We start from the raw sequence: 26,099 nt of genomic DNA, 5'->3' as shown, positions 1-26,099 counted from the left end.
TTTCAACAATGTTGTTGTTTCTGTGCTTTCTTATGCTTGTCATTTTGCCTGATGTAAACTGTTTTACTTTTTAAATTACAATATAAAAATACTGGAAATAAAATAAGTGAGTAAACCCAGCTATTGTGGATAGTTAGAGCTGAACATGATTTGTAAATCTTGCCAGTTTTGCCTTATGTAGAAAATGATTAAGGAAACCACAATTTATCATGTTGTGTGTGAACCTAGCCGTCCTGTAACGTTGTACTCAACATACACATATGTGTTGCTCTGTATCCATCCTATTTTCAATGCAATTAAGGCCCACTGGACTCAGTAGCATGCGTTGTTGGAAACCTTGTCAGTCTTGTCTCATTTCGGGGGGGGGGAAGGGGCAAGTATATCATCAGTTGCACAAAACAGAAAGACTCAATTTCAGTTTTTTAAAATAAATATTCCTCAATACATTTCAGGACTGATACATTCTTCATTGGAGAAATTTAGAAACTTGCTAAAGCATTCAGCATCTTGTGAAAATTGGAGACATCTAATTCCTGGCATCTTTCTAAAAAAACCACACCACCATAAAGTTCATTGAATTCAAAGGTATTATGCAGCTTTGGGTTCTTAATATTCTTAGTAGATGGTTGAGCTTGTTAGGTAGAAGGCTTGAGGTCTTAAACCTTTTCTTCCAGAAGATGTTGGCTCTTCAGATCATGGTGTAGTCCTGTGTCCTGGTTTGGGATAATGCTGCTATTATCACCTATCTTCCTCATCTAGTATCTACCTCTAGGGATAGGGCCCTGTGTTGTTTTTCTGGTGATTAAAACAACAAAATGCAAGAATAGTTTAGTCTTCTGGCTGGGTATATAGACGCATGGCAATAAGGAGATTCATTCCTACCTCTTTCCCTGTGGGAGATAAACCAATCTCACAAGAAATAAACAAAATTGAACGCTGTCAGATAAATTACAGAGCTGCCCATTCATGATATACAGCACTAGCAACTTGGTTTAAAAAAGAATAATCCAGAAGGAACTAGAATGCTCCAGATAGGCCACAAGCTGGTATATCTACAAATGTATGCCCTCTACCAGAAGAGATACTAGGGAGAGAATTCCAAATATTACTGATAATCACAAGATATAACAACTTTATAGAATCATAGAATTAAAAGGGACCATCATGTTCATATAGTTGTTTTCTTTTTTAACAGTATCAACCTTTTTCTGTCTTTAGCAGGAGGATGGGCTACGGATAACTGTCTTTGTGTATGTGACAGAAAGATATTTACAGGTAGTCCTTGACTTATGACCATTTGTTTAGTGACAGTGCTAAAAAAAGTGACTTATGACTGGTCCTCACATTTACAATAGTTGCAGCATCCTGCAGTCATGTAATCGCCATTTGCAACTTTCCCATCTTGCTTCTGACAAACAAAGTCAAAGGGAAAGCTGGCAGGGAAAGTTGCAAGTTGCGGTCACATGATGTCTTGCTTAAAACTGCACTGCTTAATGATGAATTTTCCAGTCCCTGTTGTGGTCGTAATTCGAGGACTACCTCTATACTTTTGTAGATGTGGACTGTATAACATTCAGACTACAGTAATGTTCTTTTCTCAAACCACTTTTGTTTCTTAAACTCACTAGGTGATATTAAGTGGACCGCTTTTCTGCTAGTGGACAGTCCTTTCTTGCAGTGCAATCCTAACCTACCATAAGAACTATTGTAAGCATTGCATAGAACAATTTGAATGCACAGCAGCAACAACAGAAACTCCACTCTATATACCCTGAAGATTATTAAAAAAGATTGTGCATTTAGCTCTGAACTTTTTTTAAAGTTAGAGATGAATCCAAGGTGGGTCATAAAGAAACTGTTTTTCAGATGTTTATACTTAGTGCTGCTGCATTAAAATAGATGCTTTTGTTCCTTATTTTCACCAAGAAATATTTAAGTTTATATACACTATCCAGTACATTTTTAGAACATCCCATACATTAACTTTTGACCAAGATGCATCAGAACCTTTACTGTATACTGCTGTTTGTTATTACAGTATTACCAAACATTGTTGTAACCGTTTAACAGATAGCATCCAGGAACAGGGAAGGTCAGAACCTGAAGGCTGAATATATTTTTTTTCCTGCAGAGAAATCCTAAGTCCTAGGATGGGTCCTAGAGCCCATCCCTAACTAGGGCACCAAGAAATTCTTCCTGAAACCCTGGAGAAGCACTGGTGGTCAATGAGGACAGTTCTGAAGTAGATAAACTAATAGGGTAATTTCCTATGTTGCTTAGTAGTAACAACAGCTTTTCTTTTTTTGCTTTTGTTTTACTATAGGAATATATGGTTCCAAATAGCTGTACAAGAATTGACACATAGCTAAGGTATTAGGTTAGAACTACAATATGTCATAAATGTTGCCATAAAAGCTGCCAAATTTTTGAGACCTGCTTTCTAAGATCAATGTGGTTGATGTAATGCAGGAATTGCCTGCTTCCCATATTGTGTAGTTAAAACAGATACTTGTACACATGTTTCATACAAGAAAATTGGCTAATTAACCAGATTCACTCTATATTTAAAATGTTCAGCTTTTGCTATACTCATCACCTTTCCTGGAATTTAAGAATCAGGAAAATAGCAATAGTTGTAAAACTATTATTCCATTCCAATCAAAAATTGCTTATTTCCAAAGATGCTGCAACCTTGTATGCAAGGCCAGGTAGTAAATGTAACCCTTGATGGCTGTGTCACAGCTGCAAAGCGTCCAGAACCTGCAAAGCGTCCAGACATTGGTGACTCTATAGTGAGACTAAATGGCCCCTTGGTTGCTATGGAATATATCTGGGATGCAATGCAAGTGCCAAAAGAGAAACATAAATGATGATATATAAAAACATAACTGTTACAGATAATTAAAAATGTTTAATAATATGGAACCATAACTCGGTAATAGAACACAGCTTTTTAATATGTAAGTTTCTGGAATCTTCAGAGTGGGCTAGATGAACAAATTTTTGGCCTGATAGATGTCAGCCTTCAGTGACTTAGGAGGTCAAAGAAGTCATGATGAAATTATCCCACATGTTCTCAATTCCAGTAATTAGGTACTCTGTGATAGAGTGAACATTATGCTTGAATATTTGATTATTATAGCTTGTCTTCATTGATGTATCTTCCTTTGTGATGGTTGGTTTTTATACGATGTCAGTTGGAAGTTGCTGTGGCACTAAGACTCAAGCTATCAGTGCAAATGCCACTTGTTATGTTATCCTTGAATGATTAAGACTCCCTGTTTTGGGAACATTAACAGTCACAAGCAGCTGTTAGTGTGTTATGGAAGAGGTTACTGATGTGCAAATTACAGAGTGTTACTGATGCTTTTTAGAGAAAGAGATTAGTTTAGTTTATGTGTGGGATACAACTTGGGAAGTCAGAAGAAAATGTGAAAACATGGCACTGTTTTGACACCATTAATGAAGGCTAATAGAATAGCCTCTGCAACTTAGTTTGTTATTGTGGTTCCCAGACTACCCCCACCTCTCCTTTGCTGAGTTCTTTGCAACTTAGCTGTGAAAATTTGCACTCAGTTAGCACACAAGAGTTGGACCGCCTCTGGGGAAGAAAGAAATTATTGCACATATTCTAAAAATATACATGCAAACACTCTGGACTAATTGAAGTGTCTTAACACTTTAGATCTAGCCAAAAACAAAGAGTTACTTAAAAGAAAGAATACTGAATAAAAATATTGCACCTGTTCATAAAAAAAACGGTTTTTCTCCCTCAGTGTTCTCAGCATTGCTAGAGCAGTAATTAAGTTGATGCCTTTTCAGAATAAGTATTGAAGGAGAGTTGTTGACAACAGCAAGATAAGTTTAGTTCAAGTATCTTTTCTCATCAGATACTAGTGGGAAGATGGAAAGCAACCATTGAAACTGCTCAATTTTCTATAAAATTGAGTATATAGTATGTAGGGACAAATGTGGTGTGCCAACACACTACTTTAATGGAATGGGGGCAGGGGAGACACTTTTCAGTCTCTGCTTCCTCATTGTGAAGTTCATCTTGTTGTCAGATTCAGCCGGCACGGCCCGGTACGGCGAAGGCACCGCTCAGCTTCGCCTAAGTCAATTTCGCCACCCAGGTGCAAGCAGAGAAAAAGGGGAAGTGAAACCGCAAGCAGATGCTCTGCTGATTGGCAACAGGTGGCCGTGCTTAACTCAAAACCGCAAGCGGATACTTTGTATCAGCGCAGCTTCCCTCGGGCGCTGCAAACAAAGGAAAGCGCAGAGGCTCGGAAGCGACGCAATCAATGAGCAGCGATCGAGAACTCCCGGCTTTGCGCAAGCAGGCAAACCCAACAAAGGCAACAACAGCACAACCCATAGACTGCAATCAGAAAGACAAAAGCACCGGACTGAATCTGCCATTTGGGCGAGGGGGGATTACTGCGGGTAATCTGTAACTAAGCAACGGGTAAAAGCGCAGGAACGGGGAAGCTATAAAATACCATGTAAGCTATGCCAAGCCAACCCTGGCTTTGTCTGTACTTACTTACGTTACGCTTGAGTAAACTTCTTTGCTGAACACACGTGTCACGAGCGTTTCTCTGAGACGGATGGGGTAAACCTTACACTTGTGAAAAATAATACACGAAGTCGATTCCCTGCCTATCACAGAAAATATAGTTGTAAAAATAAATCATAACTTTCATGTATGTGCCTTGAACGGAAGATTTTCTTATCTGCAGTGAAATGGATAGACAGTTTTGTGGCAATTTAGTAATAATATTTAATACTCTTGCTTTATACTCCTTATTTATAACTGTTACATAATCAAGGTTTTAATTAGAGTATGTTATTGAAAGACGGCTTGAAAATTTGGGGGGGGGGACTTTTTTAGCCACGTTTGTGTTGCATTTTTTGATTGAGCTTTTTCAGCCCCTGGTTACAAGGATTGTTAATACATAGACAAAATCTCAGATATATGAGAAAAACAGATTAGAATATTTCATGACATCTGTGAAATGTTGCTCTAATCCAAATGCAGTGGACATATAAGCTTGATGGGCAAGGATAATAGATGAGAGGAAAATTCATAAGTAGGATTCAGCAGCTAGGTAGGATTGTGAAATAAAATGCCAGATACTGAAAGGATTTTAAAGGACTCTGGAAAATCAGGATCCAAAATTATACAGTTAAGATAGATAATATCTCATTCTGAAAGACCAGATTCTGTGATATTATATTGTATTGCCTGTCATGGAATTTGAAACCAGTGAAGAGAAGGTATTAAAATCAGTTTTTGTATTGGATGAGAACTTTCTAATGTAAAGGATACCTAGGATAGTATAATGGTATGTGGGAATGACCTTGGGAGACAGGAAGAAGAGCTGCAGACTAGGCAATGGTTAGATAAGAGGCAGCCGAGCCCGCAGAAGGAATGGGAGCATGACAAACATTTCAGAAGGAACCCTCCCTAGTTTCTTGGGCTGTAAAGGTGAGGGGGGAGACATGTACGTTCAGACTTGCAAGATTCTATTAATCTTGCAAGTCTGCAAGATTCTATTAATCTTACAAGTCTGCAAGATTTACAGTAAAGTTAGAGCTAGTACTTCTAGGTGTGCTGCTTGTCTGGACTACCTTGCAAGGCTGACAGGAAGTCTCTGTGCTTCCTTAGTTCCCTTTCTCATTTAAAGGTAATAGCCTATTATGGTTGTGTCTTTACGTGTAACGTTCTTATCTGTCCATAGTTGGTATGTATGCAAAGTAATCTCTGAATTCCAATTAAATAATCATCCCATTTCCTAAATGGAGATCCTTGGAATTTGTTACATTAGTGCATCTCGCAATTAAAAGTCTCAGTTCATTAAAAGGAACTGTTTTTTTCCTCACTAAATTTGGTAATATTAAACCAAATTGATCTTCACTGGATCAATTATTCTTCACACTCAACGATTCAAAGCTAACAAGGGCATATTTTAGGTGGCTGCTTTTGTCCAGCCTTGGCTGATCTTGAATACTAAACATGGTCAGGCTTTGTTAATATGGGAGGCCATCTTGGAAGATCAGTGTTGTAAGCTAGAAGTGGGAAGCATTCTGGAAGACAGCAGGAGCAAACCACTTCCAAATCATGCCAAGACAACTGAATGGATGTGTCAGTGTAAATCACTCAGAGCTGAGCACAACTGAGAGGTATCTTTACTTGTTACAGTGAATTAAAGACATCTTTTCCACAATTGTACAATACAGTTAGAGGAGACAAGAATTGCAGTCTCCAATACAGTAAGCTAAGGTAAAACATACGATCTGGATTAAAAATCCTGAAACAGTTTAGGAACTGCTTAAATGTAAGACTGTTTCCACAGACGCCTGCTAATAATTAATCATCATGATCAGAGACGGGTTGTGCGATTCACTAGAAAAGTTAGATTATCGGAGAGCAGGGCTTTTTCGGCAGGAGCTTTGTGTCTATTGATTCTTCCTGAGCAAGGTGAGGGTGGCATCTTTTGTTTGTTTGTTTAAACTGTTCTGTCTGTAAAGAGTTTAATAATACGTAAGGTTTGTTGTTCTTCAGTTTTTAACTCTGCTTCCAAATTTTATTGTATGTGTTTGACTATGGAAAAAGACAATGCCCTTGATTTTTCACAGAACACAGTACAGTCCTATTGGAACATCCAAAATTGCATGAGTGGACTTTCCCTTCCGCTCTCTGAAGCAGCCCCCCTCCAAAATCAACACTGAAGTGTCCCCAGCACCCTGGAGATGCTTGGAAGACTGGCTGGGCCATTCCCTATGTCATAGTGATAAACCATTCAATCCACAGGAGACTACGTATTTCAGTGCAGCAGCTAGCAAATTCGATAAGGGATTATTATTAAAAAAAAAAAAAAAGTTAGTACCCGTAGTGTTTCTTAAACTGCTATTAGTATCCATTGGATTGCATCTTTATATTATACACTAATAAAATAGGATCTATTGGGAAAGCCAACTTTTGCTTTGTTTTTAAAATGACATTAAAATGTGGCTAATTTACAGCAAGTGCATTTTAATTATATTATAATTTTCTTCCTAGGTTCAGACATTGTTCAGTGGTTAACAAAGAATTTGTCGATAGAAGATCCAGGTAAATGCATCATTTTTATTTATCAAACACTTTCCACTTTGTGCTTTTGCAAACCTTTTAAGCTTGTTCTTTATGGTTCTTTAGTCATGGCATGGAATATTGTTTCAGAGAGTTTGAGGATTCCAGAATTTTGGAATGACTCCAGATTGAGAAGTATACCATTTTTGCCTCCAGATATTCCAGTTCCTGGAATGTGGTCCATAAGAGCTTGCATATAATGAAAGCTTCAGGCTTCAGAAATGCTCCCCACCCATGAATTATGTCAATTAAATTGGCTCTTCATCTCCCTTTTTATAGATATTCCTGTATAAAAGGACAGAGTTTATGAAAAGATTGAAACATTGAAGCTCTTCTCTCAATGGTATACTACAGCCTGCCCAACTTTCCTTTCAGGTTGATAGCTGAAGGATCAGAGAAAATCTTCTCATAGCATATCTTCCCTAATATGAAGAGAGAAGAGTTACTTCTAGAAGTGTTGCAAGATCTAGGGAAGAACATCTGGCCCTTCATCATTCACAGTGGTCCTGTTGGTATAGCCATAATGTACGGCTACCAGATCTTGGGTGCAGAAATCCAGGTGATAAATAATTGGCCAGATCTGGTAGCCTTCTATTCTATTCTATTCTATTCTATTCTATTCTATTCTATTCTATTCTATTCTATTCTATTCTATTCTATTCTATTCTATTCTATTCTATTCTATTCCATTCCATTCCATTCCATTCCATTCCATTCCATTCCATTCCATTCCATTCCCCTCCCCTCCCCTCCCCTCCCCTCCCCTCCCCTCCCCTCCCCTCCCTTAGTGAAGCTGAGTTAGAGTAAAGATACAGTCACTGATGCATATTATATTAATCATTCAAAGTACTTTGGGATTATTTTTATCTTGCCATGATTAAAATAGGGATGAGAGAAAAAAACTCTATATAAAAGAACAGCAGCAACACTGTAGCTAACTTGTAAAACCTATTAGTGTTGCAAAGCGGTAAAATCTAAAAGCTTTGTAAGTTTGAAAAAAATCTTACAGATAAAAATGTCATGTGGGACCCAAAAATTCTCTTCTGAGAAAAGAAAGAGTTTCCAGTTCATTCATCCAAGATCTCTGCTGATGGAAGGAGTAAACACACATTTTAGAAGAGTAATTACTGTTATATTTATTACAGGTCTATGAATTAAAAGAAAACCAGAATGTTATAAGCATTATTTTGAATTCTAGAATATTCCTCTATCCATTCTCCTGGGCTCATTCCTAAAGATCTTTGGCAAAAAGTTGAAAACATTGTTTCCATCTTCTCTTTGCCATTGCTCATTTCCATTTTAATTTCTCTTACTATATTGCTATATTAAGTCACTCTGGATCCCAATTTTGCCTTGGAACAGAACCCTTCACTTTGAATTCTAACCCATTGTTGGAGCAAAAAGAACCATAGATACTTCACAGACTGTATGTGCTGGGAACTGGGCAGAGTTTTGTTGGTATTTTCAGCAGCAATTCATATAATCAATGACTAGAAACTTTTTGAGATTTCTTATTGATACAGTAGATGTAGACACTATTTTTCAGTTTCTCTAGAAGGTGATGCCATAAGACTCTTGTTTGATCCTTTTATCCTGTGGGGTTTCTTAGGACCTTATATTGTACTCTCTGATTTTTTTAGTGTGTACATGAAGACACTGGGGAATGTTATTCAGACATCAGGAGTTGAATCATAACAATGTACTGAATAACACTAATCTCTGTATCTTCTAAAATGATGCTAAGGAGCCTAAGGTGGAGTTTTTAAACTATACCTTAAATACAGTGGGGGACTGGTTATGGGGAAGAAACTGAACTTCACCCCTGGCATGGAAGAAATTCTGTTGATCAGTATACAAACTAACCGAGTAGTGAGAAATCCAGCCCATTCAAGTAAGGGCAGCAGTACTACTGAAAGATCAGGTTTTCAGTTTGCACATCCTTTTGGATTCTGAACTGTCTGCAGATAGCAAGAATGGCTGAAAACGCCTTTGCACAGCTTCATCCAGTTTTGTACACTTTTGGGGAAAAGAAAGATCTGGCTACAATGACTCATGCCTTAATCACCTCTTATTCAGAATAATGAAGGACATGAGGTTGCCCTTGAAAACATTCAGAAACTACCACCATATATAAAACGTAGTAACTAAACTTATGCAGACACAGTTTCAAGCTTGCAGTTCATTTTTGGCACAAATCAAAATATTGGTTTTGATCTACATATTCCTAGATTGTGTAAAGAGTATACAGGATTATCTTCATGAATGCTCCCATAATTTACAGTCCTCACTGGAAATCCTATAATGAGACTAGATTGTTGGGAATTCAAAATGGAGTGTTTTTGGTAGCAGCACCCTGATTGTTGCAGAGGAGGTGAGATTGACTTACACTGTTTTAAATAAATGATGAACACTGTTGTTTCTGTTGGGATTTTGAAGAATGTACATTTGTTGTCATTCTTCAGTTTAATGTTGCTCTCAGTTTTTTTTTTCTAATGCGGAAAATAGTTTTCAGAGTAAGATACTTTCTCTAAGTTCAGAAAATATGCGGAGTACAGAGAGGAGGGAAAAAACAGGATGAGAAAGGGAAGAAAACAGAGCTGAATTTAGACTATGCCACCAACCTGACAGCTCTCTTCCTCTCTTTGCAGCAGACTTTGAATATAGAGGACTTTGGATCCAAGTTGTAACATTAAGCAGTATTACCCTCTCAGTCATTTAGCATGATAATATTTCTACGATTCCAGCTCCCTCATGGATACAGGGTCAATATTGTCTAGCTTTTTCGGAAGTTAGAGAACTAGGTTTAAGTCCTGTTAGTACAGACAACTTTGTGGCCTTGCCAAAATAGCTTATATGTAAAAATTTTTAGGGCTATTGAGAGAATTATTGCAAACTACTTTGTAAAAATTCTCTCTCTCTCTCTCTCTCTCTCTCTCTCTCTCTCTCACACACACACACACACACACACACACGTGTGTGTGTGTGTGTGAATTCCACACAATGTCTGGCACTATCAGTTCTGTTGCTTCTTTTGGCTATGGATATGTGTTTTCAAATCCTGTGCAGGAGCACCTAGCAGTTGAGCAGCAAGGGTGCTTTTAATGTCAGGGGTGATAGTACTTCACAGCTTGCTGCTTTTTAGGGCACAGAACTGAAAGATCTCATCTTCACACTGTTAAAATTCCGTTGTATGGTGTGAATGTGTTAGCAGCCACATATAGTTCTTGTTATTCATATAGCTTGCATTTATTTCATTTAATTTAAACTGATGCTGCTCTTTTTTGCATGGTGAGAAGGATTAGAACTAGAAGACTTTTTGCATTCTTCTAGGGGAAAGTAGTCCAAGTCAGAAACTTTCCCATGTTTTCATTTTAGGCCTTAATATCATATGCTCTGCCTTCAGCAGAAGCACATGGCTATGTTTTATGCATGACCCCTTTTATTCGGTCAAAAATGGCTAAACTAAAAAATAATTGAAAAAATATGAAAAGTATTTGTTGTAGGCTAACTGTGCTAAAGGTGATTGTGTAAATGAGTTTCTGTTAGCATGCAATAATGTTCCTTAGCACTTGCTACTAGTTTCCATATAAAAGTAAGAGTTGGAATGTTAGGTTTATTATGATAACTAGTATTAACTTGAACCCTTGCGTTGTCGCATAATTGTGGATTCACAGTGCACCAATAGTTCCAATGGGATTTGTGTTCATTTTTTTATTTCCACAATAAATTTATGAATTACCACTCCAGGAAATTTTAAACAAACAAACCAAAATCACGATACTTGAATTTCAACCATTCATAATCTGAAGTTGTCTTCCTGACCCTATGACATTTTCTTCATGATACTTTCTGACATTTTTCCACCCAGAGTACAATTTTCAAACAAAAGCCCATTTCTCTATCAATATATTATAGGTTCCAAAAGGGCATTCCATGCTGCTTTTTTCTTTCCTGTCTTTGGGGAGGGTCCATCATTCCCACCCCAGGCGGGATTATTGACATGCATAGCAGAGAGCAGGAGGGAACTTGTTGGCTCTCTTGTCCAAGTTTCATAGCTGAGCAATGTTGGAAATATAGGCTTCTCTCATACATCTTTCCACATGTTGATATTTATTCTCAAAGTTTATGTAATCTAGGCCACAATGTGTCACAAATGCAGAAAACAGGGTAAATATGAAAAGGTGTTTGTGGAGCATTTGTCTTAAGACAACTCCTGTAAGGACCTGCTGCAAGGGAGTCACAAAATCTACATAAAAAGTAGTAGAATATGTTCATATTAGATATTAGCATCAGTGTTTAACTACAGTCATATTATTTTGTTTTCTTGAAATGGCATGGATAGCTTGCACGTGTTAACGTATGCAGTACTTCCTGTAACTGCGCTTGTATTTTCAGTTTCCAATTTTCTAGGTGGTAACCTTGCATTTACCTTGCACACGTGTACTAAGACATCTGATGGTACAGGTGAATGAAGACCTAGAAACCTCTATAATTAGGTACCAGAAGCACCATCTGGGACATCAACTGTACAGATTGTGGTATTAATCATTTTAAAAATATCATTCAATTAATCTTATACTTCTAATTATATGCTAATGCTAAATATTCTTATGTCAGTTTGTGACAGAATTGGAGCAAGGACTGAACGTTTCAGAGCTAGGAAACCTTTTCAAATAGATACTATTTTAAACCTGCAATACTCCCCTCTATGTATCATGGGTAACTCTTTTAATTTGGAAATTGGAAACAATCGGAGGTGGGTGGCCTTAGCATTCAATGATTTTGTGAAGGATGTAATGATGGCCAAGTAACAAACCTTGTAAGGACATTGCAAGGTATTGGGCAGATGTGCTCAGAGAAATACTCCTTCCAGCTAAAGTGCTTGCAAGCTTCTAAGAGCCCCTTGGGCAAAGCTATTTTTGAGCAGGGCTGGGTCATCGCTGATTTTTAAGAACTGCTTCCTCTTCCTTCTACCTCCTGTCCACAAATGCAGGATCTTTCTGGGACAGAAAGAGGCAGTGTTGAGTGCTCCCAGGGCTTATTTATTTATTTTATTTAAAACATCTTGATAGCTGCCCATCTTAAACCAAACTCTGGGCAGCTCACAATTATAGGATAAAAATATAAACAAAAACCAATATAAACAAAAACAATAAAACCAAACCCAGAAAAACCTGGCACCACAACCAACTTTCTGATGCAGTCCACAACACTCTCCTCCCATTCTAACTCACCCTATCCCAGCACTTGAGGGAAAAGCCAGGTCTTAGGTGATTTTCAGAAGGTTAAAAGGGTGGGGGCCTGCCAGAGCTCGGGGGGAGAGTGTTCCATAGGGCAGGGGTTGCCACAGAAAAGGCACCCTTCTTAGGTCCCTTATATCCCAGGAAATAAACAGGATTCAGGAAGCCATTACTTTGCTTTGTAGCATGCTGCCTTCCTTTTTAATTTTGTTTAAAATTAAAACATTTTAAAAAATTATCATTTTTTAAAATGTTGATTGGGATGGGAGGTGGCCTGGCCTGGCCAGCATTAAGGATGGCTTTGAGATCATATTTACAGGGTTGGGGATCCCAGAATGAAATCAACCCACCTTCAAAGGGTGATTGAGATAAAAATAAGTCTTCAGTTCTGCAAACCTATATCATATGCAGAAGTGTCCTCTTAATCAACTTACATTTTCAGCATAATAAAGTTGGCAGCCAACTCTTTGTAAACGTTCTCTGAGGTGGCAATAATTAGGAAAAAACTCATCTTTAGACCTAAAAAATCATATTTAATATGCTTTAAAATCTTAAACCATTGGTTAATTAGAGTTAGAATTAGTACAGGTATTCCAACTTCCTGTTCCAATGTTCTTGCAAACAACTAATGTTCAATGTAACAATATTATGTAACTGATTATTAAAAAATACTGTAAATCGGAATAATTCAAAACATTTCAATGCTCTTAGTAATTTAGAATTTTAAATGCTGCTAATGTGTCTAGACAAATCATGAGATCAAAATATGTTTTAATTGAATATGCTGTCATTCTGCAGTTCTAGACAATTCAAGTTCCTCTTGAATTAATAATTACAATTAACAATTTCTAGTAATAATATCCCTATTAGCCAATGTATTAAAATAAATTACCTGCAATTTTCAAACTGGAATTATCCCAAAGTGTAAATATTAATGCCCCTATTAGCCCATCTATTCAAAGCCATGTATACAAAAAATGATCTTTAAAATTTGAGTCATTATATACTTTGGCCTCAATGTCCTTAATAATTGAAATACTAATACTTTATGTTTACTTTTTCATTCCAGAGGCCAATAATTTACCAAGTCTGTCCCTGTTTCTCCTACTGTGATAGCATTGATTTATGCAATTAAGTGAATATTCTGTATCGAGTGTCAAGTGTGTAAAGGGAATTAAGTTCCAATTTAGCAGATATAAAAGATTTATATAGTTCAGATTTAGGTTGTCTTATGTCCTCAAAACTTCCTTAACTTTACTTTCCAAATTTGGTTGCTTTGATTTTTAGTTCCATTGCCTTGAGGCATGTGCCATAATATGATAACGGAAACAGATGCCTTAGTATTAAATGTTTTAAAGTGAATCATTTAATAATGATATATAGAATTAGTGCCTATTCCCTAATGTAAGAAGACGGGGATTATGTTGTTGTATAAATTCCCAGATGTAAGAAGACAGGAATTATGTTGTTGTATAAATTTTTCTGAAGCTGCACATGACTGTATATGTTCATGGCATGAAGGCAGAACCTATAGAATTGGTTCCTATGGCAGAAGAGGAGTGACTGGTTTTTTTTCCTTAAAAATTCTATTCTGTTAAAAAGACTCACATGATTGATCATTTCCCACCTGAAGTTTACATCATTAAAAACTGCCAACTGCACTGGAGTTGCTGTTGGGAAAGTTACTCTGGGCACCCTATGAAACAAGTAGAAGACACTAGGACCTCGGTTCTCCAGAAAGAACTGTTAGTTCCCCGCACATTCTATTTAATCAATGCTCTGTGATAATAGTGAGGAAGCTATGATCCTCCACTTGTGCCTTCCGGCAACCCAGCTGGTATAACCCAGATTGAGGCCCTTGTTCTTCTCACGCTGTTTTAAACCGCATAGCACAACTCTCAGTTCATAATAGTGTTTCATGAGCCTGGATAAATTTGAGCCAGTCATTCTGGTTTTGAATGGAAATGCTGCAGAGAGTAACTATGATCTCAGCATTTCTAACTGTTATTTCGCTGTGCTACATAACTTCTTACTTTACTTTGAAGAAGTCCTAAAAATGCCAACATAAGATTGCTACCAATTCATCTTCTGCTACCTAGAGCTGTTTGTTTAGTATTCGGGTCCCCTGACTGATGTCCTTCAGATGTGTTGGACTATTGGTTTCCTCACCCTTAGCAAACATGGCCACTGGGCTTTCAGCTCCCCCCTTTTTTAGATGCAGAAGAAAATGGCTCCTCTTTCTGGTGCTGAAGCGATTTGCCCCTCATCTGAAACATTTTCATTAGGGCTGTGCAAAGCCTTTGAAAGAGATGTTTTACAACATGCAGGAGCACAGATGGAACATTTCTCCCTGATTTGTTAAAATAGCTGGATCTTTTTGCAGGCTGGCTTGGTGCCTTAGGAGGCTACCCATGGTTCAACTCTGTGAGCCTGGCAAAAGATGTGGCTGCTTTCATGACTGAGAGAGGTGCTTTGCACTCTGGTGCACAGCAAAAGACCTCCTTTTTATGTTTTTCATAGTTCTAATTACACAGCAGGGTGAAAAGGCTGTTGATTTTAGTAGCTGTTTCTGAAACAATGCTTTTTTTCAAAAGGAGTTCCCGTTCCATTTTCAAACTTTCCTTTGCATACAGTTATGACCTGTATGCAACATATCACAAGATGTGAAAAGATTCCAGGAGGTGAAATTTAAACTCTTCCATTTGCAGAGCACTTCTCTAGGACATTCTACAAATGTGCAACTGACTTTACACTTAGGGAAAGATGGAGGTAAGAAATAACTGTATGCCTTCCTTATTTGAAGCTCTCAGACTGGAGAGATAAGTTGATACATGTTATGAATTCAAGCTACAGGTTCCATGAATCCTGCCACCCACCTACCCCAGGGTGATATATGAGGTCTAAAATTAATTACAGTGGCTATATGCATCTGATGAATTTCAGTAAGAATGAAACCAGTCATATGCTGCCTCCTGTTGATCAGTAAATGGCAAAAAATACCACAAGAAAGATGGAGGGTCAACATTAAAATATATCGCTTATATATAGAATCAACTGCAGGTAAGGACAATGAGAAAGGTGATTTTCTTGGGAAAAGAAAGTTTTTAAAAATTATCATTATCATAAACAAACATAGAACATAAATTCTCTAATAATACAAAAATGTGGGCCATCCAAAGCTGAAGATGATCAGCAGCTTGTTAAATAATCCAGGTTAAATAGCTTGCTATGAGGCCAAAAATCAGGAGGAGGTTTGGCATCTGTTCAGACTAACTTGTTTTATTAAAAGGCATGAGCTTTTGTGAGCTGTAGCTCACATCATCAGATGGATGGAGTGGTTAAAGTGATGTAGGATTTAAATTGGGATGAAGCAAGGGGCAGGGGGAGAAAGGGTAGTTATGCAGTAGCAGGTTACATGAGAGGCAGATTACAAATACCTCATCAATTAGTAATTGTAAGTTGTAAAAAACCCATTGTGTTGGTTAATTGTGTATTCTGAGACGTTTTGATGTATGTGTGTTCTACAATCTCTTGCTCTATAGTGCTGATGCAGTTTTGTTCCAAAATGTTACCTTGAGATCTGTAATTGAGCATCCTGGGAAGTTAACGACTTTGTCCTTGTTCTGAGTTGTGATGACTTAAAGAAAGAGCAAATAAAAGCACCTCTAATCTTGTGTGTGAAGTTGTTGGGACCTGTGATAGTGCTGTTGGGGTAAATGTGGGGGAAGAGCAGGCATCTGGGTTTCCAGGGTCTGGTTTCCATGTTAGACTCATGCTTCTATTATTTCGTGAGACTATCTAAAAAAAAAAAAAAAAAAATCCAAATGATGGATGAATATACACAAGTAATACCGAAACATTAGAAGCCAGCAAACAGATATTGATGTAGAAAATTAGCAAGCTACTTCCCATGATTAAAACAGAATTATCTCTCAAGTATGCCACCTTTGCGGTGATTCCAGAGATATTTTTAAAGGACCCAAGGACACAATGAAAATTGTATTCAAAAGGTTTACAAATATTATGGAATAGTAGTAGAGTGGTAACCTAATATTCAGGACTTATTTTCTTCATTCTTCGTTCTTGGCTTCATAACCATCCCATGCTGTTTTGTTCCCATCCAGGCATGCAATCTTGGCAAACTCAGCAGTAACAAAATTCTGCTCCCTCTTCTTTATGTGTTAGTCTTGAGAACTATCTTTTTTGCTTGATCATCTCAGAAGGAACTCTACTACCCTACCTAATCTTGATTTGGAGAGCTCTAACCCCGGTGGCAACTTTTTCTGGATATTTTGCACACCTGGGTTTGTAAACACAATAATATACAGTAACAGTAATTTCATTGTTTTGGAAGGCAATGGGCCTTTTCATTTTGCAGCCTTTCTGACGCTATGCACTTCTCTGGGTAAGAAATAAACTTGAACATGAGTGCAGCTATGCAAATCACCTATATACTACTAAAACTTTCCTGTCTGTTTGTCTGTTGGCCGAAACAGTACATCATAGGGCAACAATTTTTGAAGCAAGGTACCTCAAGTGGGCTAACTTAAAGAATGCGCCCAAAATCTGGGACCCAGGACTCCTGTGGATTTGAAATTTCAAGGATCTTCAGACCAGTTGTATTGGAAAAGTTGTGGCTGCTATAGCACCACTGCTCCGCTGTGGTCAGCCACGGTTGCATAATCATGATTTCCAACGCTCTTTGCCAGCTTCCCATGAGCAAAGTCAATGGGGAAGCCAGCAGGAAGTCGGAAATTGCTCCTGCTCCCACTGCTTTTTTGCCCGCCCATGGTCATTCTGTGTATCTCTTTAGGTAAGTAAATATTGACAAAGGACAGCCCAATGGGTCATAGGCTGTCTAATATATAATAAAACTGAATCGATCGTGACCTTTTTTAGGGTGTTTTCCATGAAGAAAGAACATGTCCTGTTGTCAGCTGCCATATCTCAAAAATACTTTTCCTGAATCTTTCCAAAATGGTGGTCAGTAAATATCATCTGAAGAAAAAAGAAGGCAATTTGATGAGAAATGTCTCACTCATACAGCACAGATCCTGAAGGAACTGTACTGACTACCTGTGTGCTGGCAGTTGGACTTCAAGGTTTAGTAATGAGATAGAAGGCTGTAATGATTTAGGCTCTTGATACTTGAGGGGATATTCTTCCAGTATGTATCTGCCCAAATATTAACTTTTGTTAGGTGAGGTTATGGGAGAGGACTTCCTGATTTTAGAATATCTTCCATCTGAAAGCCAGACTGATGCCAGTGTTGGCTTCTTTTTAGCTGGCATTTGAGCCTGGCTATATCCTATTGTCCCACTGCTTTCTGCTGCTGTACTGTGGGTATTGTTCTAACAATTTATTATTTTTACTTCATTTTATTGTTTCATCTTATATATTTAAGGGTTGTAACGTGCCCTGAGATTCTTAGGATTGTGGGCAGGGTAGAAATATTTTAATAAATAATAAATCTAATCTATAAGACAAGTAAAATAAAGTAATATGCCTCTGTTATGGGAACATGTACTCTACTTGCATAGTCCAGGTAAATAAATGCCAAATAATTTTGCTTGGTTGGTTGGAGGAGCACTTTAATTAAAAATCTGCTCCAAATTGTCCCATACAGATTTGAAAGCTTCTGTTCACCTCACAAAAAAAATCTGATATTGAACTTTCAACTGCTATAGTAACCATGAAGCAAAAGCTATATTTGTATTTTGGAAATGAAAGCTATATTTATATTTCTGAAAATCATTATTTAAAATATGTTCTATTATGTTCAGAGTGTCATTCTGAAACTGCAATTGTGGGCTGCAATTCAAGTATCTCCTATCTCCTATCTCCTATCTCCTGTTCCAGGTGTACCTTCAATAATGGCTTATTAGTGAATTATATTTATAAAATGGCATTCAGAAAGAGAGGGGTACTTCTGTTTGAATGAGGAAAACACATTCTCTGCAATATACAGTTATTTTAGTAATTTATTTCTGGTGGCTAATAGTATTATGTGCAGTGCTTAGGAAACATGTATAAAAGAGTTACTAATACATTCTTAAATCAATTTCTGATAATAAATTAAGGAATGCACAAATGAATTAATAAATGATCAAGAGGCATGGGAAGGATTCCTGAATTGTAATTCTGTGGGGAAATGGTCCTTTGATAACCTTCCTATGAGACTGGACAAAATTGAGGAAAGACATTGTAATGCCTCAAATAAGATGGAATTGGAACTGTAAAGGAAACTGAAGAAATACAGGTAGTCCTCGCTTAGTGACCACAATTGAGATCGCCAACTCCATCACTAAGTGCTGTGGTTGTTACAGGGAAAATCATGTGACTGCGACAGACTTACAACATCACTTCCCATTTGGTCATTAAGTGAAACATCACATGATTGCAACTTGTGATTTTACTTCTGTGTTCTCCATTAACTCTGCTTGTCACAAGCCAGTTAGCAAGCATGCAAATTGGGATTGTGTGACCACAGGATGCTGCAATGGTTGTAAATGTGCATCAGTTGCAAAGTGCCCAAATGGCAATCATGTGACCATGGGATACTACAACAGTAGTAAATGTGAGGATTGGTTGCACAGCTGTTTTTTTTTTTATACCATTCTAACTTCAAACAATCGCTAAACGAAGCAGTCAGTAAGTGAGGACTACCTGTAATCCAGAAAAAAGATTAAAAGGAAAAATGGACTCTGAAAAGAACTTTGCATTAGATTGTTTTAGGAATATCCATCCCTAAAGATTGGATTACAATCATTTTTATTTTTCACTGTTGATTTATGTTGGCTGAGGATGATGAGGATGAGAAATGCTGCTTTACCAGGCAGTTCATTTCATCATCGCGAAAATAAGACTAATGCTGAACTAACTTCTTAACCTGAGCATTTTGGGATTAAACCCAAATTATCTTCATTATCATTATGATGATAAGTCACAAAATCCTAGAGGAGGAGACACCATTTAGGCTACCAAATCCACCCTCCTTCTCAGTGCAGGGGCCTCGCTTAAAGTATCTCTGATAGATGACTGTCTAGCTTCTGTCTGAATATATCCAGTGAAGGGGAGCCCATCACTGTATCTACAACTGATTCCACCATTGAATTGCTCTTACTGTTAGGAAAATTCTTCTAACACTTAACCAGAATCTACCTTCCTGTAAATTTCTTGTTCAGCTCTCTAGAACAGTGATTCTCAACCTTGGCAGCTTGAAGTTATGTGGATTTCAACTCCCAGAATTGCCCAGCCAGCCATGCTGGCTGGGGAATTCTGGGAGTTGAAGTCCACACATTTTCAAGTTGCCAAGATTGAGAAACACTGCTCTAGAACAATGGAGCTGGGTCACAGCCTCCTTCAGTGTGATCTTTTCTTGACGGTAACAAAGATTTCTTAAGCCTCATGTGGTTTGGGATTAACTGCTGAAGTTCATTCTGACTTAAAGTGCAAATATTATGGCCTATGTTGCTCTTTAAAAAACCAGCAATAATTAGGTATTTTTTTAATCTACTGTACATTCTGTTTATATTTTGTTTTGGATCCATTATGGAATGTGGCAGTGCTAAAATTGCTTTTGTATCATGCACAAAACATAGTCTTCTGTCTAATTTATTCACACTTTTCAGAGAGGAATAATTTTTAGAATAGTTTATTTAAAAGTAGATTTCAAGATCACCTTTAGAAAATGAACTTTCCATACAAATTTCACAATGGGCAGTATAGCTGAAACCTAGCCTTTCCATCACTTGAGGAGGAATACAGCAGATTCTGAACTCTGGCTAATGCATTTATAATTTCAGTGTTATGATTTATTTGCTTGCTTGCTTAGTCCACAGTAACATCTTTGGCTAGATTGTTCTCTCACTGCCTCAGATCTAGCTTGCAATCTTGCATCATGCTTTGGGGAGGGAAAAAAAAATGGGTTGTGGAAGTGTGTAGGAACCTGCTGTTAGAAGGGAAAATGATATGGCATCTCCTTGTCCTAAGTCAGCAAACAGTCCCCTGACATGTGATCTGGTCTGTCCTCAACTCGCTACTATTTCCTGCTTTGAAACTGACCCAGGGCTTCATGTAGCTTCATAACTACCCTAAGATATTTGCAAATGATGTTTCTTAGGAAAGACTGCCTTGGTGTAATTTTTTCTCCATTGGCTTTTGTCCTTTGAAGTCAACAGCTCAGTAATTAGGAATGACTGGGGAAGCATGAAATAACTTGCTATTGTATTTTAATTGATGAGCTTTCTACTGTGAATGAAAAATAATCAGATCCACCTGATTATTTTAAACACTATATTATTGTCCAAATGAGGGGAGGGAGCTGCACAATTGCCCCCTTTGAAAAGGACCTCTATGAATCACGTATTTTACCTTTTCCAAGTGAAATTCTTAGCAATGCACCCCCAGTGCCTCTTGTCTGTTTTCTCAGCCTAAGCCTTCGCAAAAGAGGCGACAACTAAACTCTGCAGGACTTTCTCCATATGCCTGAGACAGGTTTGTGAGAAGTGGAGGAGGAGGAGGAGGAGGAGGAGATGACAACTTATTTTCCAACCTCTTCTTCCTACAAGCCCTAATGAAACAGATGGAAGTCTAAATAAGGGAGGGAGAGACAGTAGAACTGGGGGAGGAACAATGAGCTCCTGTCCCATTCAGTACATGCCAGCCAGCTTTGTCCATCTCATCTTTAGAAGAAAGCTGCTACTTATAGCTTTTTTTTTTTTAATTGTGCTTAAGGTCAGAATGGATGGGACACAAATGGACGCAGAGTACGGTGCCCCTATGGCATATTTCCACATTCTTTGAGACTCACTTTTAATTTTTTTTTAGGGCCTCTTTTGGGAGTATTAATTAAAAGGAACAAGTTCTCCTGAATGTGCATTAACTTTGTTAAATGGGAGTATTCAAGTTTGCTATTAAAGGGAACAACGATGTGTCACCAGCATTGCTGGTTAGAATAGTTGAATACCTTGCAGTCAACTTTATCTTCCTGGTAGTAATTTTCTTTTTGTATTCTTGCTCCAAAAGACTGCTGAAGAAGCCTTATGTAACTCCTTGAGTTACTCTTTTTATCGCCACAAAGCTCTTGTGTGGAACTGCCTTGTTAATATTTTTGTATCCTCTTCATCATCACAGTTCTGTTTTTTCTTTGGAAGCTCATGGCAGCATGCACTAGTGTTATCCCTACAACAACAACCTTGAATGAGAATAACTGGCTTAAACTCTCCAGTCCAAGTTCAACATCTTGACTATTACATTAGTCTACCGCTTCATAAGTGAGTCATATTTGTAACCACCTTGTACTTGGGGTGATTTGCAGCAAGCTTATAACAGTGAATGTCATCCTTGAGGGATTTCTTTAACTCAAGAAGAGCAACTGTGTGGTAATGAACATTATAATGGATGATCCCAACAGGCACAAATCAAAGTTCAAAACAATTAACTGACTGCTGAAAGGGCTTTGCCTATATAAATGTATTCTTAGAGCACTTTATTACTGCTGAATACCAATGTTTGATTTTATGATTTGTTTATTGTTCTGACTGTAAATAAATATTGCAGTATCTATGTTAGGATGTCCAGGTTTTTAATGCAGAAAAATTTTAAAAAAATCAAAACCAGGAGCATTCTTTAGCAAAATTTTCCCAATCTAAATTCAATACAGTTTAATGTTCGATTTTTCGCATTTCCTCCTGTTCTTAGTAGGTGGTAAACATAAGGATACTAATAAAAATGTTTCATGATTATGGGTGTCCACATGGGAGCAAGGGCAAATGACAACATGTGCATCATGTTGTCATCATGGAAATGTACTTGCATGAGACATTACATAATCACTGCTTATGCACAGAGATGGCAAGTGCTCTTATTCTAATATCATTATTATTGCTATCAGTTGTAAGAATGAAAAATTTTGTAATTCCCCCCTCCTTTCCTATAACTGATATTTCATCAGCCAAGTTGTCACTGACTCATGAAACCCAGTAGAACGGGTTCTAACATCTTTCAAGTAGAAAAAAATGCATAAAATTAAGCATCACAATGTTTTTGTCTCCTTCTGGTATAGTGGAAGCCCTTCATTTGGGAACACTCATGGCAGCTCATGGTTATTTCTTTCCTATCTCAGACCATGTTCTAACCCTGAAGGATGATGGTACCTTTTACCGGTTCCAAGTAAGTTTTTACAGCATTGTTTTTTAAACCTTAACTACTTATTAGCAGTGGAATTATTCACCCCAAACAAGAAGCAGTTCTATTCATAATGTGATGGTCTAATCAATATGTACCACTTTCTACCAGATGAGGTGCTTTTCTTTTCCCGTACAGAGTCTCTTAATATTATGTTAATGCAATAGCTTCCCTCAACTTGATGCTTTCTAAACGATCTGATCTATAATTACTAGTATTCCTAGAAAATATGGCCAGTGGGTGTGAATTATGGAAACAGTAGTATTGGGAAAGCCTGATATACATTTGGCCTTTCATAATCAGTACCAGTGTTTCCATTTTAATGTACAGATGATTTAGAAATTTTGTCTTCCTTCTAATCCATAGCTAGATTAATTGTCTGGAGAAAGCATAGGTTAGGACAAACGGAGATGAGCCATGCAGGTATGCTGCTATGTAACATCTGCAACTAAAACCTGGTTTTATTGCTGTTCCTTGCAGTCAGGCAAATCCTTGCACTCAAGAACAGTTCAAAATATTTAGAAAAGATCAAGAATCCCTGTTTATGGAAGAAACCAATTTCAGCCTCATATTGGGTTCCTTATACAATTTCAGAATGGGGAGTGCTGATGGAAGAATTTTTTGCATTTAATTGAAACCCCCAAAACAACAACAACAAAAAACCTTAGCGTTAGCATTGTCACATACAAAAAGTTGTTGGGAATCAGGCAGTGTACAAATTGAATGTAATTAATTAATTAAAACAGCTACTCAAAATATGCAGGTTTAATTGCAATGTTTATTCAATCAATAATTCCCAAGAATAGCTAATTTTATTTATTTATCATATCTGTATAGCCGCCCATCTCATTTATAGTGACTCAAAAATTAAAAAATCGACACATACAAAATATGTATAATGTGTTGCTTTGTCCAACTTTTTTCTTTGTTTTGTTTTGCAGACACCCTATTTTTGGCCATCCAATTGTTGGGAGCCGGAAAACACAGATTATGGTCAGTGTGGATCTCACTTCTTTCAGTCTGGAGTCTTGCATTGAATGGACTAATTTGTTAATTTAAAGCTTTTTATTAAACTCTTAGCCATAGTTTTTAAACCCAGGGCAAGAACTGCTAATGCTGAGCTCAAGATTGGCTTTGGTTTACAAAGTTTACTAAGGCAAAGGTCAAATCTGTGTGTGGACTGGGAATACAAAAAGAGCATCTCCTTTTGCAAAGCTACAGGCATTCACTTAGAAGACTCAGAGACTGCAAATCTGTCATTCATGTTAGGACAAGCAACAGATTAAAAAGGTCCAGAGCTGAAATGTGATTCAGGGCTGGTCAAACATGAAGTTATATGAATGTAGTCATAGGCAGCATGGGCCCCTGTGGTAATACCTTACTTATTTCAGTTAGGCATTAATATTTCTCTAGATAGGTTTTTATTTACAGAAAACCATAAAGATACAAATGTTCATTAGGCAACACCTTGCAATATTCTTATCAAAAACAGCAAGACACCATTGCTAACAGTCAGCTGATTTTGTTTGTAATAATATTTATGACATAACTGTAGATTAAAGGTCCTGTGCATTCAACTAAACCTTCGCTATGAAATATATTAAACATATTTTTAAACTGATCAGTTTGTTCATTTAACAAGATATCAGCATAAAAATGCAGATTCAGTCTTAAAAACTCCCATACACATGATTGTAGAACAATATTGCAATCCCAACCATTCTTGTTGGACTCTGGTTACTGTGATTCTTTGCTTCAGTAATTATGTTCTGGACTCTTTAGCTGCAATGACAAAGGCAAATGATTAGTACTGAAGATTTTTAAAAAATGTATACAGTACTGTATATTGAAATCAAGTAAAAATGTAAAAACTAGGTGAGTATCAGGGAACTTTTAAAGTATGTGTATCAGAGCATTAAAGTTTAGCGAGATTAAAGAGATTAAACACTGAGAATATATCCAGATTATGTCCCTTCAGTGCGTGCTCACCTTACAATCAGCTGGAAAATCCTGTTGTAAAGTTCACATAAACAATACTCTGTTTGACTTGAAATTCCTTGACCATCTCCAGATATGTGCAAATAAACAAACATCCAAGGTCATTTGCCCCAGATTTGGTCCTAGCATCAGAAAATGAATTGTTTACATATAGTGTCAGTTTTATTGGCTAGGTTTTGTGGCATTTTCCTCATTCCGTTCCCTAAAACTTTGGTATGCAACCTTACCCAGATAGAGGACTTGGCTTGTCAATGGTGTATTAAGAGGGTCAGGACAACTATGAAACTGGATTCAATTAAGATTAAATACTTCCCCATATATTTAATTGTTTTATTTTCTCAACCCATTAAAAATGATAAGACATTAACTTGGGGCAGGGTGGTTTCTAAAAGATACATGAGTCCTTGGGGCATCAGGTTGTGTACCCTTGCCCTGAAGTGCTTTTGTTCTAGACTGGAGGTGTGGAGTGTTCAGATCCAAAGTGGACAAAGATACTTTGGATCTGGTGTGGACATCCTTATTGCACCTGTTGGGTGCTCCTTAAAGAAGTAGAGCTTTGTCCTGGCCTTACATGATAACCATTTGGGCTCTGGAAAATACATATGGTTGCTTCCTCCTTAACTCAAACATGTATTTTCCTGTGCCACCCATATGTACAGCAAGGGTACTCATACCAGGTCTGAAGCACCTTTGACTGCTTCAGATCCAAATTCTGTACTTCAGATCATTGTGTCCAAAGAGAGTTGGATACAGTTTCTGAAGGGGAATGTTGTAGTCTAACATATCTGAAGGGTGCCAGCAGCAACAAGGGTGCCTGTTTTGGGCAAGATGGCAGCTGGGGGAGTGTAATCCAATCCTCATTCCTTTTGTACACGCACACAACATTAATGCATGTGCAAAAGGAGTAGGGCTTAGATCATGCTGCCATGACTGCCATCATGCCTATTTTGACCTCGTCTCCCCCCGGACCCTGGTTGCCTGATTAGGAAAGACTATTTTAGCAGATAGTCAACATATGGCATCCAATGGTGTGCAAAGCACCTGTACACACTGCTTTCCATGGGATAACATCTTTCATTCTAGGAAGTTAATTTTTCTGATTACATAGCCTAAATAATCCATCAGTCAATTGTTCCTGTGTTTTTAAGTATATAATGAATCATAGAAACTGACTTCCACACCATGAAAAGCTTCCCATATTAACTATTATTAGATGTGACTGCATTAGGAATGGCGCATTCTGGTTGTTTGTGTTATGTGGAAAAGAACCCAACTGTTTAACATAAGGATAGTGTTTCCTTGTCTTCAAGAATTCATCACTGAAAAGCATATTCTGAATAACAAGGAATAAAGTTACAGGGAAGGAATTAACATTACTAGCAGCACAAATACTTTCGAGCCATTTTAGAACTTTAAAGGATGGAGCAGTAGAAATGATATTGAATAACAATGCTATGTGCCTAATTCCATCAGGACTCAGATTTCAAAGTAGGAAATGGTAACCAGAGCATAGGATGGAATTCTCTGGAAGCTATCGCCCT

General features: G+C 37.5%; 1 protein-coding gene across 2 annotated transcripts in view; it reads left to right on the top strand.

The window, feature by feature from the left end:
- RGS7 (regulator of G protein signaling 7) overlaps positions 1–26,099 on the top strand; it is a 177,506-nt gene that overhangs the window by 104,531 nt on the left and 46,876 nt on the right. For both annotated transcript variants that reach the window (XM_088143962.1, XM_088143954.1), the window contains exons 4-6: positions 7,064–7,114; positions 22,439–22,545; positions 23,502–23,553. In XM_088143962.1, coding sequence (XP_088000088.1) covers positions 7,064–7,114; positions 22,439–22,545; positions 23,502–23,553 — 210 coding nt within the window. The remainder of the gene's footprint in view (positions 1–7,063; positions 7,115–22,438; positions 22,546–23,501; positions 23,554–26,099) is intronic.

Source organism: Python bivittatus, unplaced genomic scaffold (assembly GCF_059951505.1).
Source record: "Python bivittatus isolate LINGU-HERP-01145 unplaced genomic scaffold, Pbiv_v1 ctg000020_np1212, whole genome shotgun sequence".
Lineage (NCBI taxonomy): Eukaryota > Metazoa > Chordata > Lepidosauria > Squamata > Pythonidae > Python > Python bivittatus.
This window is presented reverse-complemented; position numbering and strand designations above follow the sequence as displayed.